The sequence below is a fragment of the Phascolarctos cinereus genome, unplaced genomic scaffold (assembly GCF_003287225.1).
Source record: "Phascolarctos cinereus isolate Bilbo 61053 unplaced genomic scaffold, phaCin_HiC Scaffold_726;HRSCAF=1367, whole genome shotgun sequence".
Classification (NCBI taxonomy): domain Eukaryota; kingdom Metazoa; phylum Chordata; class Mammalia; order Diprotodontia; family Phascolarctidae; genus Phascolarctos; species Phascolarctos cinereus.
The window spans coordinates 373,838,973-373,852,736 of NW_027556098.1; the positions used below are offsets into that span (position 1 = coordinate 373,838,973).

Genomic DNA, 13,764 nt, shown 5'->3' on the forward strand with positions numbered 1-13,764 from the left:
GTCACTGTGCTATTCACTGGGCAAACAAAGACAAAAACAGAGCAGTCCATGCCCTCGAGGAGCTTATATTCTACTAGGAGGCTACAACATGTCCACACATAAGGATAGTGCAGGTGTATCAAGGGACCCTAACTGGGGGAATTGGGGAAGATCTTACAGAGGAGAGAGCAGTCCTTGGGCTATGCCTGGGAGGAAGTCAGGTGAGAGAGGGAGAGGACATGACTGGACAGCAGGCCTGAGGGACAGCCTGTGTGTGTACACAGAGGGAGAAAAGTCAATCTACGAGATAGATAACCCATGGTGGGACTTTGACTCACTACCCTGCACTGGTCTTCACTTTCTTCATCTGTCAAATAAGGTCTCTACTTCCTGTTTGTCTGGTGGTGTACCTGTGCAGAAAAGTGGTGATAACGGCTTTGCTATGTGTGGGCAAATGCCATTGGGATGCCTCATCATGGCAGTGAGATGACCCTTGGTCCTCAGAGGCTCTCTGAGGGAAGCACAAATCATACTAGGTTCTTCCATGCCGGAAAGGTTTTAAGCCTGGCCCTGAGAAGATACCAGATTCTCTCTGAGGACCAGTCCAGCCATGTATGGAGAAACTCACCATGAGGAGGCTGCTTAGTCATGAATTTTTTGACCAACAAGTGGATGTCCTGTTGGAGAAACTGAGCCTTGTCACCATTGACATTCTCAGCATCACAGACCAATTTGAAAATGCTTGGAATAAGTCATTCATCAATACCAGTGACTTAAAACATGATGATGCACTAATAAAATGTGTTGGAGAGCTTAGCCAGTTCCCCAGCACCCCTACCTTTTCCTTCTTCTAAGGCAGTTTTTTGCCATGTGATTTGTTTATTATGAACAAACATCTTTGGGGTTTTTTTAAGCACCTAATCAAACTCTGTATGTCTTCAGCTTCCTTTCTAGTATTTATTAATGGACATGCTTGTTCTTATATTGCATGTTCTAAGCTTCCTTCCTTCTGTGTTTTATTTAAGATTTCGTCCAGTTTTGACATTCTATGTTCTAAAACAAGGTATCACACTCAAATAGAAATGGATTGTGTAGATACTGATTTAGAAAAGCACAGCTTCACATTATGTTGTACTGTCATTTTATTTATTTTGTTCAACATTTCCCAATTACATTTTAGTCTGATTCCCCTTGAGGCCAGCCTGCCGCCAGTTCAACGCCTCCGTTTTAAAATCTCCTTCCAGATCAAATGTTCCATTTCCTAAGAGCTCTGCCAGCCGCAGCCTTCTATGATTCTGTGATGTGCGTCACTTCTCTAAAGCAGTTGTTTGGTTTTCTTCCCTTTTAGTGGTTCTGTTCATCAGAGTCAAAGTGATTTCACTTTCGTGACTGGAAATCTGCTCGGCAAACTCTTCTCTACCCAAACTCGAGGGAAGCTGGACCCGTACAAGGGTCAGGAGATCATGGTACAGGCCATGCTGGCATTCCTGCAGAAACACCTTGGTAAGGGAGTGGGGAGGGGGCTGTGAGAGGGGTAGGGAGGCAGTCCAGAGAAAGGAAGAGGCAAGGCCTTGCATTTCCCAGCAGATGCTGACTTATGTGGGAAGGACTGGGAGCTCCGAGATTTTTGGGAAAAAGGAAAATGTGATTAGGAGTGGGATGCATGTTGAGTGTGAGGTAAGGCCAGAAACCTGGGGTCCAGCCATTTTTCATGCTTTATCTGTGCTCTTTTCACTGTTGCTTTCTGTTGCCTCCCTCCTTCCCCTTGTAACAAAGTGTGGAACGTCAAGCAATTCACTGTATCGAAGGAGAGAACATGTAGTAAAGCTCTTTGCAGGCCTTAAATGTTAGCTGTTATCATTATGCTGGTCATGCCTCATTCTGCAGCTGCGTCGTCACCCCCCACGAGGGGCAGGCTGCAGTCCTCGGCAGGATTTCTGAGGCTACCACAAACTGCCTGAAACGCATCGCAGTCAGTCAGTGGTCAGTGCACATTTGTTAAGTGGCTCCTGTGTGCCAGGCACTGTGCTGAGCCCGGAAACCCTCTGCACTTCACCTCTACTTGTTATCTCTCACAGCCGATAGTCACCTTCTGCTTGCTGACCTTGGGGAGGCAGCTCCCCTCCCGTCTGCTGCGCAGCAGACGTTTACCAAGTGTCTGCTCTGGCCAGAGCCCCAGCTAGGCCCTGGGGTGGGGGTGGGGGGATACCGGGTTAGGCAAAGTCCAGCTCCTTCTGTGTAGCAGAGGGAGAAAACCCATCCTTGCAGTAAGAAGAGTAATACTTTCAGTGCAAACAGTGCACCTGGGGAGGTGAAAGGGGAGGAGGATGTGCGCAGCCTGTGGAGCAGAAAGAAGGCTGCTCTGAGTTCAAATCCCAGCTCTGCCACTTAGCTGTGTTACCCTGAGTGAGTCCCCTGATCCCTGGGGCCTCAGTCTCATCTATAAAATGAGGAGGTTGAACTAAATGATCTCTAAGTTCCCCTCCAGCTCTCAGTCTGTGAGCCTGTGGTCCTATATAAGGTGGACTGACAGTGGAGAGCAGGAAAGTTTCCATGAAGGGAACTCCCATCCTGAAGGAGCTTACAGTTGCCGGAGAAGACAGAACACATACACAGAAAGCATAGTGCAAACTAGGACAGAAGGGTGGGACAAAGAAGATTCTTTGTTAGGTGTGAGGAAGGTTATTTCAGGTGGGGAGGAGGGTGTGATTAAGGGAAGCTTCCTTGGAGAAGGGCCTGGAAGCAGGATTCAGCAGGTGGAGGTGGGGACAGGGAGGAAAGGGGGCAGAGAGGGCCTTCCATGTACAGGAAGTCATGGGGTGAGGCCACAAAGTGTGGCACGAGCCGTTGAGTTAGTCTGCAGTGTTGCGCATAAGGCCATCAACTTGGAATGGAGCTGGATTGGGGTGGGCGTCCTTGCCATTGGTGAACATGCCTCATTCTCCAGACCCCTGTACAATGATCGGTCATTATCATCTCCTCCACCATGGCACAGATCTTTGACCTGTTCCCTTCCCCCCAACAGAGCTGAAGGAAGATTATGATCAGTGGGACAGCCTCATCGAAGGCGTCGGACCATCTGTGGCCCCGGGGGCCCCACACCATCTGAGCAGTCTCTAAAGACATTGGCCATCTGGCAAACAGTGACTTGAGCCGAATTTCTCTTTTGGTTTGGGTGGGATTGACCCAAATTGCCAAATTCATGGTCTCTTGTTAGAAAGCTTCTAACAGGATAGTTCAAGACAAGAGTAAGTAATCATGCTGCTGATTGAAGGGATTAGGCACTTTGATCTTTGACTTTTGCTGATTTGAAACTCACATGTAGAACTTGGAGATCCCTTGGCACCAGGCAGTGGGCAGATGGGAAATCCAGGAGCCTGGTACCGTGAGGGGGACACATGGACGGGGGTAGGCCGGGGACCTGGAGCTTTATCTCTAGCCAGCAACCCCAATCAGCTGCTAGAGCGACTTCTGTGCTTCCAGGTCAGGGCAGAGCTCTCACTGATTTGTAGCACATGTTGGGAAGGGACTTGGAAGGAAATCTAGAGGTGTCTAGTCAGCCCTTCTGCCTGGTGCAAGGCCTCCTCCTACAACATTCCTGCTACATGGCTTTCCAGACTCTGCTTGAATGCTTCCAAAGATGGAGAGTTAACTCACTGCTTCCTAAAGCAGACTGGGCCATTTTTAGACAACTCGAGTGTTCAGGAAGCTTTTCCTTATGTTAAATTGGAATGTTCCTTTTTGTAATTTGCTTCTATTCATCCTGATTCTCTCCTCTGGAGTCCCCAGTGTGGGTATAACCCTCCTTATTCTGTGTGTCTCCACCAGAACTTGCTTTAGGCTAGCTGTTGAGAGGGCTATACACAAGGCCTCCGAAAGGCCCCTGAAAGTCCCTGATTATTCTCCTTCCATGTTACTGTGACCTAAGAACACTTAGTCGGGAGCACAGTCACTATGTCCAGATCTCACACCACTTCACATGTTTGAGAACACTGTTTTCTCCAACCACAGGCAGCATTGCAGAAGTGCGTGTAGAGACTGTCAGGGGTTGGCTAGTCCGTTCCCTTTGTCTTTGGAAAGAGCTGTCCTAGTCAGTGAGCCTCAGACAGTTCCTGATGGGCTCTGTCCTGTCTTTAATGCCCTGAGGGAAGGAAACTGACCACTTCTCCAGGTGGCGACTTCGTCCCCTCTCCTCAGCCTCTCAGATCCCACTCACCAGCCATGTGACACCAGCAAGCCATTTCACATCTCCCTTTCTCATCTGTAAAATGAGGGTATTGGACTTGACAACCTCTAAGGTCCCCTTCGGTTCTAAAGCTGTGGTCTGTGCCTTTATTCCTCCCCAAAGATATTCGATGAAATCAGAGCACTTTAATTTTTGGACTGTGAACTCCTTTAGAGAACTCTTTTTTTTTCTGGCTAGGCAATGGGGTTAAGTGACTTGCCCAGGGTCACACATCTAGTAAGTGTCAAGTGTCCGAGGCTGGGTTTGAACTCAGGTCCTCCTGACTCCAGGGCCAGTGCTCTATCCATTGCACCACCAGCTGCCCCCTGTGAGCTCCTTTACAGGGATAGACCTCACCTTATACTTAATCTGCATAATGATTAGCACAGTGCTGGGCACATAATTCCTTGAAAGTACTTGTAGAATGAATGGACCCGGGCCACGTTGTTCCTGGGGGGACAGGGAAAGGAGCTGAAATCTGGAGTATTTGGTGTTTCAATGCCCTGAGATTTCTCCAATAACACCCTCAGCTGGAAATCATCAGGAGGAGGGTGAACCCAGGACAAGAACAATAATAGTCTATTAAGCAGCCCCTTGTACCAGCCACTATTAACAGAAGTCAGTTGGTTCCCTTGGCCCTCTGGAAGAGCCTGGGGAGCAGCCTGGGTTGTCACTAGATTCAGGGGCCTGCACCTCGCTGGGATGGGTCATGATTGACATCGAGGCGCTATCTTTTCCAGACTCCTTTTGGTCTCTGTTTTAAGGCTGTGAAATAACTTGTAAGCTCAGACTCCATTTTTCCACTGTGATCTATACCATGCTTTGGTGTTTATTGATGAGAAATCATACAAAAATGAATACTCATGTATTTGCCAAATGATATATATTGTAATATTCTCTTTCAAATCTACATTAAACCAAGATGGGAAACCATCTGGACCTGCTTTTACCTTCTGTCTTCCTTTCTTCTCTTCCATCCTCCAGGAAAGGAGGCAGAGTCCTCCCTACCCCCACTCCACAGATATGATCTGAAGCTATATTTACCTCATCAGTCTGAGCCCAGTACCCAACCAAAAGGGGGTGGGGTGAGGACTGTGTCTAGAGCAAAGGCAGAACCTGGCCTCTCGGCTTCTCCAGCAGGCAGAGTGGGAAACAGCTGGTGGTCCAAGTGTTGCAGACCTCCCTCCACGGGGCCCTTGGTGTTAGGGATATTGTGACAGAAGAGCCTGGCTTCTCGGGGTTTGGGGAGGTGTGAGGAGTGAGAGCCAAGGCCCCAGAGGACCAGCCTTGTTGTAGGGACTTCCAGTGTTCAAACGGGAGTGAGCCTTTTCAAATTGAGGCCACCTCAGGAGCCAAGCCCGAGACGTGGGAGAAGCAGATGCTCAGGAACTGAGTTCCTCAAGGAATTTACAGAGCTTTCTTCTGACAGAAACATTGTGTGTGAAATCTGGCCCTGGAAGTGCCCAATTGTAGTGAGAGCCATATGCTTGGATCAGAGCTCTTTTTGAGGGTTGGTGGGGTCAGAGGTGCCTGGGTCAGCAGGCATCTTATTGGGGGAGGATCTGGTCTGTGTCCCCCTCCAATTCTTGTGAGAGGTAGCATGGTGTAGTAGAAGAAATCAGAAGATTTGGGTTCAAATCCAGCCCTGCCATTTACTAGCTGTACGACCCTTGCAAACTTGTCTTCTATGGCCTGTTTTCCTGTTTGTAACATGGAAAGAGGAACATTGAAGCTTTCTACTTCATAGTGTGTGAGGCGCCTTGTAAACCCTGAAGCACTATAGAAATGTGAATTTTAATTAAAAATGGTGCAGAGCTGTTATTTAAATGTTGATACAGGGAGCAGGACAACTGCAAACTTAGTTCACCTCATCCTTTCATTAGCAAGCACATATGCCCTTAGGGCTTTGTTAGGGAATGAGCTGTGTAGGAAAAGAGCGGATTTTCCAGATAACTGAAGCTTAGCCAGTGATTTTTTTTAAAGTTTAAATAATTTTTATGGAAACCATCCTACAATATATATCACACGCTATTATTGCCTTCTTTGTTAGAGTCTGTGGCATGACTTCAAACACATCTTTTAGTTACATCAATGCAGATGGAAGATTGCACTTCTCCACTGGCAGAAGACTGCAGGTCCTTGCTCCCTCCCTCAGTAGATGTGGCCCCCAAAGGTGATTTCCTGGAGGGGGCCAGGGCGTGTGTGGGGGGCCACAGCAAGGAGCCTCTCCACACTTAAGTAGGCTGGGCCTCGGACAGCAGGTGCTGGGCACGGTGGGATCTGCCACGGACGTGACCCCGATGTCTTGATGAGTGAGGCACTGGAGAAGTTGAGCTGGGAAAGCAGAGTGGGGATGACTGAACATAATGACGTCTTCATAATAACCCAGGGATTTGAGTTATGCTACCCAAATAGTGATGCCCCCCAAGAGGTAGAAAGGAATATTTGTCCCTATATTCAGTGGCCCTGGGCAAATAGGATTTTTAAAATCCTCCCATCTCCTCTTGACATTTGTTTTGTCTTTTCCTGTTCTGTTATGAGCCACTTGGCTCCCATTACAACTGGTAATGCTGATTATCCCCACAACCATCGGAGTCATCCGTTCCTCCATTTTACAGATAAAGGCCAGAGAGGTTGTGACTTAATCAAGGTTACTCAAATAATAAGGTGGTGCAATGGAGAGAGTGCTGGCCCTAGAGTCAGGAGGACCCGAGTTCAAATTTGGCCTCAGACACTAGCTGTGTGAGCCTGGTCAAGTCACTTCACCCTGTTTGCCTCAATTTCTTCCTCTGTAAAATGAGTTAGAGAAGGAAATGGCAAACCACTCCAGGATCTTTGCCAAGAAAACCCCAAATGGGGTCACAAAGAGCCAGGCACAGCTGATTAACATAAACAGCAACAAAAACAAGTAACAAATGTCCGAACTGGGACTCCAGTCGAGGTCTTCTGACTTAGACTCTTGCCACACTAGACCATGCTCCTCCTACTGTCCCAACACATACACACACACACACACACACACACACACAGAGACAGCTCACAACAACAGTCCATTTCTGCTAACTAAACCAGCCAGGCCAGTGTGTGCCCTGGGTGCTCCTGTCTTTTGTCTTTCCAAATGAGAGAGCAAATATCTTTGTACATGAAGGAATAGTTGACGAGCCCTTTGCAGGGCAGTTACTGGGTCAGCAGTGGGGGCTGGGTTGATCGAACTCTTCACATTCCCCGGCCTCTTCTGCGACCCATAGCAGGTAAGAACAGAATAGGAGCTGGGCGACCAGTTTTGAGGTAGAGTCTTAGCCTGGGATTGAAGGTGGAGTCTGAGGTTGTAGAAGAAATCTATGCAATATCAGTGTCTAGAATTTTGGTGTTATACCAAGAGGCTCTCCTCTTCTTCCCTCTCCCCAAAATAAATAGATGAAATCTGGTGTGATTCTAGGCTGCATTAATAGAACTCTGGTGTATAGAATGGGGGAGATGGCAGCCTTGCTGAGTTCCCTGCCTCAGCTAGAGGGCCCTTCCGAGGCAGAAAGATCCCAAGCGTCAGAATCCTAAGGCCTGGCATCGGGCTTCTGGGGGGAGGCCTAGTTTCCTCGTTTGTGCAGTGAGGCTTATCTTCCGTGTGTTGCTGACCTCGCAAGGTGGTGATGAGGAGAGCACTTTGTTACCCTTCCAGCACTAGAGAGATGGGAGCTGCTAAGCAAAGAAAAGGCAGCTGGTGAGCTATCGTATTCACCATTCTGCGTGTCACATTCGAGGCTTGACACTCCCATTTGGGAGCATTCATTGTGAGGCAGGGAGAAGAGGGCTGAGTCTGGAGGAGACAGGTTCAAATTCTGGCTCTGCTATTTACTCTGCCATAGGGAGAGGTCTTTTTCGGGTATGGGTTAGCCTGAATGGCTTCTGAAGTCCCTTCTAAAGCTGAAGTTCTATGGAGGAAAACATGGGATTCTGTGATATAAAAGGTCTGGATTTAATCTCGGGTTTAAATATTTCCTCTGCCATTTACTTCTTAGGGAAATCACTTATCCTCTCTGGGCCTGTTTCTTCATCTGTAAAACAAGGGGACTGGACTAACTTCTAAGGCTCCTTCCAGATCCAAATTCAGGCCCTTTGACCAAAAGTGTGACTGGAACTGAAACCAAGGAATTCAATGAATCAGGAGGTCAGGTCAGGGTGTCCAGACCTGGGGATCCTGATGAAACAGTGTATGGCAAAACCCTACGTCATGAGGAAGGGCTTTATGAATGCCAGGTGTCGTTACTGGGATTATGTCATACACTCCAAGCCCCATCCATGTCAGCCTCTGTCTGACATCATCCAGCAGAGAGACAAGCTCCAAATCCCTGTGGACACCAGTCATCACCTGCTCCCTTTGCCCAGGGGCTCAGAGGAAACTGCTGTAATTCCTGCTGGTTCTGTAAGGGATCCTTAGGATGATGAAAGAGTGGGAAAGTAGAACCTCAGTGGATTCTGGATTTAGAGCTCCAAGGGACTTTAAAGGTCATAGTTCATGGCCTTCATTGTATGATTGAGGGAAACTGACCCCCAGAGAGGCTTAGCAACTTGTCGTTACCTGAAAGAGACTCTTCCCTTCTATGTACCCAAGTGGTGGACCGCTAACCCTTGCTTGAAGGCAATCAATGACTTGTCCTCAAGACAGCCTATCCCATTTTCGCATAACTTCAAGTGTCAGGAAAGGCAGAGGGGAGGAGGGGAAAGGACCCTGGAGATTGACATGATCAGAAGCACCGTGGCAGAAGTGAGCATAGTATAGTCAGGAAAAATTCATTAGGCAGACAGTTAAATTGATTATAGCAGGTGAGTGATGCCCTTTCCTCAAACCACCCCCGAAAAATGGACGCTTGTGAGCAGTCCTCCCTATGTGGGTCTGAAACAGAGCTGAGCATACCAGACCAAACCAGCCCTGTAAGCCCACCCTGAAGCAATTTGGCCCAGCTTTACCCTCGCTCAGACTTTCCCCTTCTTCCATGACCCAGCCTCTCTGCTGCCCTCTCCCACAGAGTCTGGGCTCTTCAGACCAGAACCTGATTAGAAGGCTCATTCTTCCTCCTGGCGATTGTCCACAAAGTTCCCTTCATTCCCCTGGCACCCTGGCCAAACTCCCCACTGGCTCCTTAGATGTGGACCATCCAGAAATGATGGCATGGCTCCCTAGTTCCCTAGTCCCTCTCCCTGTCTTAGGACAGAGCTGCACCGCAGCTATTCAGAACTGATGGTAAAAATACAACTTCAACACCTGTAACTGGGGTGGGTGTTTGCTCCACCCATGAAAATCACAACCCCTCTACGACTTGGTAGGTGCTATTTTGAGAGTTGCTATAGTAAAAAAAAAAATCATCACCCTGAGATTAACCTAGTGATGTACCTGTCTGAACCTAGGCTGGTTCTCAGAAGGCAGGCATGCAGCAGTCTGTCCTAGGCCTGCACCTGCTGGGTAAAGTCCACACACTTTGGAGTGCGCCCTCCGCAGATAGAGCCTTCAGGATTCCAAGGTCGTTCTAGGTCACAGTGAGGCATCAGAAGCGTAGGAGTGGAAGAATAAAAACAGTAAACCAGTGGAATATTCTTTTGAAGACTTGAAAGTTACTTCATGGCTACTTGCATACTTTTCCTAAAGGTTATCAAGAGGTTCCCTGCTTTACAAATGGAGAAATAAAGGCCCAGAAAGGACCTTTGGTTTATCCAGAGTCTTATGTGCTCAATCAGTTGAGATCCGAGAACTGAAAGGGACCTCAGATGTCAGCCAGTTCAACGTGTAATTGAATAGGATTCCCCTTATAACATCCAGCCTCCACTCCAAGTGACAGACAGCTCACTACCTCCCAAAGCAGCTCATTTCCAGTTCTGGCTGGTTCTGATGATTAGAAAGTTTTTCCTTATGTTGAACTAGAATCTGCCTCACTGCAGTTTCCCCCCCAAATGCTTCTCGTTCTGTCTTCTGGGACCCAAGCAGAAAAATCCAATCTCTCTTCCGCACAACAGACTCAAATACTTGTAGACAGCTTCCTTTGTCATCCTTCTGCCCTGACTAAATCATCTCCTCTCTGGGTCCAACATCCACATATTCTCCAGTCCCAACACTCCCCCCACCACACACACACACACACACACACACACACACACACACGCACGCACGCACGCACACACACCCCGGTTGTGACAGGGCCACCCAGAGGGAAGCTCTGCTCCAGGTGGCAATCTCGGTCAGAGTCCCTCCCTCAGTCACTAAGGAAGGATGCATTCTGAGGACTATGGCTCCCCTCTCCTCCCCATCCCCCTCCCTTATGGACTGAGCAGCTCACAGGTTCTCTCTGAGCTGGTCTTGTTTGGACTAGGTGGGGCTGAAGACCAACAGAAAAGGAAGCACAGCCTCTTTCCTGCAGTCTACACTGGCAGGGGGTTGGATGGATTAACTGGCAGCTGGCTTTCACCCCCACCAGCTCCCCCACCACCACCTTCCGGCTTTGCAGTTCACAAGGGAAGGGGAGAGGGAGGGGAAAGAAAAAGAATGGATAGAAGTCTGTCTCAGCCCCTGGGGCTGTGACCCTGACCCCCTTAGGTAACCTCAAAGGGGAGAAGGCCCATTGAACCCAATCCCCAAGGACAAATAGAGATGGCAGCAGCAGATAGTGCCCAGTTGGTAAGACAAACAGCCCAGGTCAGTCAGTCAATGACCCCTTTGGACAACCTGCCTCCTATGGGCAGAGCCCTGTCTCTGGAGCAGAAATTAGAAGGGATGATGATAAGGTCATACGATTTCAAGGCAGTGGGAGCTTTCAAGATCCTTTAGACCAATCCTCTTATTTTATAGCTGAAAAGACAGAAGTCTTGAGAGGGGAGAAGGAATTAGGTTACGAAGCTCTTTGAATGTATTTTCTTAATGGCACTCACAGCAATCCCACAAGGTAGGTAGAATAAATATTCTTATCCCGGGCTGCTGGAGGCCCAGAGAGAAATGACTTCAAAGTCCAACATCTGGTAAGTAGAAGAACTGGATTAGAATCCAGGGCTTCTAATTCTAGACCCAATGACTTTTCTACCACATCAGTAATAACAGTAAACCAATGCATGCCCCTTTTCATTACCTGAGTGTTTTTCATGGATTATTCCATTTAATTTTCGCAACAGCTATGGGAAGTTAAGAGGAAATATAATTAGTATTATCATTAATCCTGTTTTGTAGATGAGAAAGGTGATGTTCAGTCAGGTTATAAAGAAGAATAATAGCTAACATTTACATAGACCCACTATATGCCAGGCTCCTTACTAAGTGCTTCACAATTATCCTGTTTGATCCTCACAATGACCCTGGGACATAGGTGCTATAATTATCACCTTTTATTGATGGAGGCAAACAGAGGTTAAGTGACTTGTCCAAGGTGACACAGCTAGTAAGTGTCTGAGGCTGGATTTGAACTCAGGTCTTTCTTACTCCAGGCCCAACACCCTATCCACTGTGCTATCTTGATGCCCCAAGACTTGGCAAAGGGCACCTGGAGAATAATAGTTGGTTGAACCAGAACTTGAATCCAGGTCTTCTATTCCAAGTACGTGCTTTCTACCCATCTGTCAAAATCTTACCCATCCTTCCAGGACCCTTTCAAGGTCTGCTTCCTCCATGAAGTCTTCCCAAATAACTTCCACAATTATCAAGGCCACACAATGCTTTATGGTACAATCTGTTGCAATTCTCTTTGTGTGTGTGTGTGTGTGTGTGTGTGTGTGTGTGTGTGTCTTGTCTTACCAACAAGACTATCTGGCTAGGAATCTCTGGTCCAAGTAGAGATACTTTTTTTTTTAACTTCCAGGAGTCTCTAGTCTGATGAAAGAACCATAGCCCCTTCTCAGAGGGGACCCTTAATCTGTGAAAGATGGAGAAGAGTCCCTACCCTCAGGGAAGTTTCCAATCTCATGGTGATGGAGCCCTCAGAGAGCCCTCTGCCCTCTCTGTGATCCATGGTCCACGAGGCTGTCAAAGTGATTTTCCTAAAGCACAGGTCTGACCCTGTCACTCATTAAGCCCAGGAACAGATACAGATTCCTCTGTTTGGAATTTAAAAACCTCCCAACTTGTGCTCCAACCTATATCCCCTTCACATACTCTCCAGTCCAGCTTAAATTGGCTATAACTCAGACACAGTACTCCCATCTCCCGTCTCTGTTTTTGCACAGGCTATTCCCTATACCAGAATGCTGTCTTTCTTCGCCTCTGCTTTGGAATCCCCAGTTCTCTTCAAAGCTCATCTCAAACACTACTTCCTGCTTAAGACTTTTTCTGATATGCCTTCATCCTCCCTCAAGCATTAGTGATTTTCACCTGCAAATTTACCTTGTATTTGTTTTACAGTCAATTCGATAAACATTTATTAAGTGCCTAATGTCTGCCAGGCACAGTGCTGAGCTGTGCCTGCCTTCAAGGAGCTTACAATCTAGCGGGGGAAGAGAACACACGAAAGGAAGCTGAAAAAATGGGAGAAGGTACGAAGCACAAGGGCATGATGATGGTGGAGTTAGTTCGCTCCAAGCATTAGAGCTGGCAGGAGATGAAGAGTTGGCTGGGCTTGTGAGCCCTCTTTCAGTGGGGGCTCTGGGAGGAGGTTTTACCCCACCCTCCAGCCCTTCAATCAGAGGGGCCAAGGCTGCTGAGAGTACTGTTGAAGCGTGAGCACCAAAGCTGATACAATCTCTATGGTGATGAGTTCTTGGTGATGAACTTTCCCTGGAAACGCATGATGGTACCGGAGTCAATCCAAGCAGTGCAGATGTCATGGGATATCGGATCTGGAAGGTATCTCCTAGATCTTCCAGTTCAGACCTTCCATTTTACAGAGGAGAAAACTGAGGCCAAGTTGGGAAGGTCGAAGTGAGTTAGTGGCAGGGCCAGGAATTGTCTGTAAATGAAGTTTTGCATATATTTTGTATGTAGAGCTTATATTTATACGTGTTATATTCCCCCAGTAGAGGTAAGCTTCTCAAGAGCAGAGACTGTTTCTTTTTTTGTCTTTGTATTCCTAAAGCCAACACACAATAGGCACTTATTAAATGCTGGATGATTGATTGACAGAGAGAGGGGACACACAAGGTCACAGCTGTGGGAGATGTTGGCGTGGATTGCTTTGAGGCTTAAAAGAAATAATTCCCATGTGAGTGGCAGCAGCAGGTGGGGATGCTGGAGGGAGTGCAAACAGTTTGAGATTGTCTTAGGAAGGCTTCTCAGAGGAGGTGAATATGGAGCAGTGTTTGGAAGCAGGGTAAGGAACCCTGCTTGTTAGAGAGAAGATGGGGGTTGGGTGCTGCATCCTGAACAGGGTGGGGCAATGTGCTATTTGAAAGCTTGGGGAAGGAGGAAGCAGTGAGGCATGGAGGTAAGAGGGAGACCAGCTTGTCTGGTAGGAAGCTAAGAATCAGAGCTGGGGAATAACTGGATGGGGGGGACTTAGGTAAGGTCAAGGAGATTGAGGACCGGATCAATTCAAGTAACAGTTATGTTTCTAAGCTGGGAAGGTATTAAAAGACAGGGGAAGGAACACTTGAAT

At 47.7% G+C, this 13,764-nt stretch overlaps 1 protein-coding gene across 4 annotated transcripts in view; it reads left to right on the plus strand.

Annotated features, from left to right (window-relative positions):
• PAFAH2 (platelet activating factor acetylhydrolase 2) overlaps positions 1–5,153 on the plus strand; it is a 37,018-nt gene extending 31,865 nt beyond the window's left edge. For all 4 annotated transcript variants that reach the window (XM_020983170.2, XM_020983169.2, XM_078145581.1 and 1 more), the window contains 2 exons: positions 1,328–1,482; positions 3,005–5,153. In XM_020983170.2, coding sequence (XP_020838829.1) covers positions 1,328–1,482; positions 3,005–3,099 — 250 coding nt within the window. In that variant the 3' untranslated portion in view covers positions 3,100–5,153. The remainder of the gene's footprint in view (positions 1–1,327; positions 1,483–3,004) is intronic.
• Positions 5,154–13,764: the final 8,611 nt, after the last annotated feature.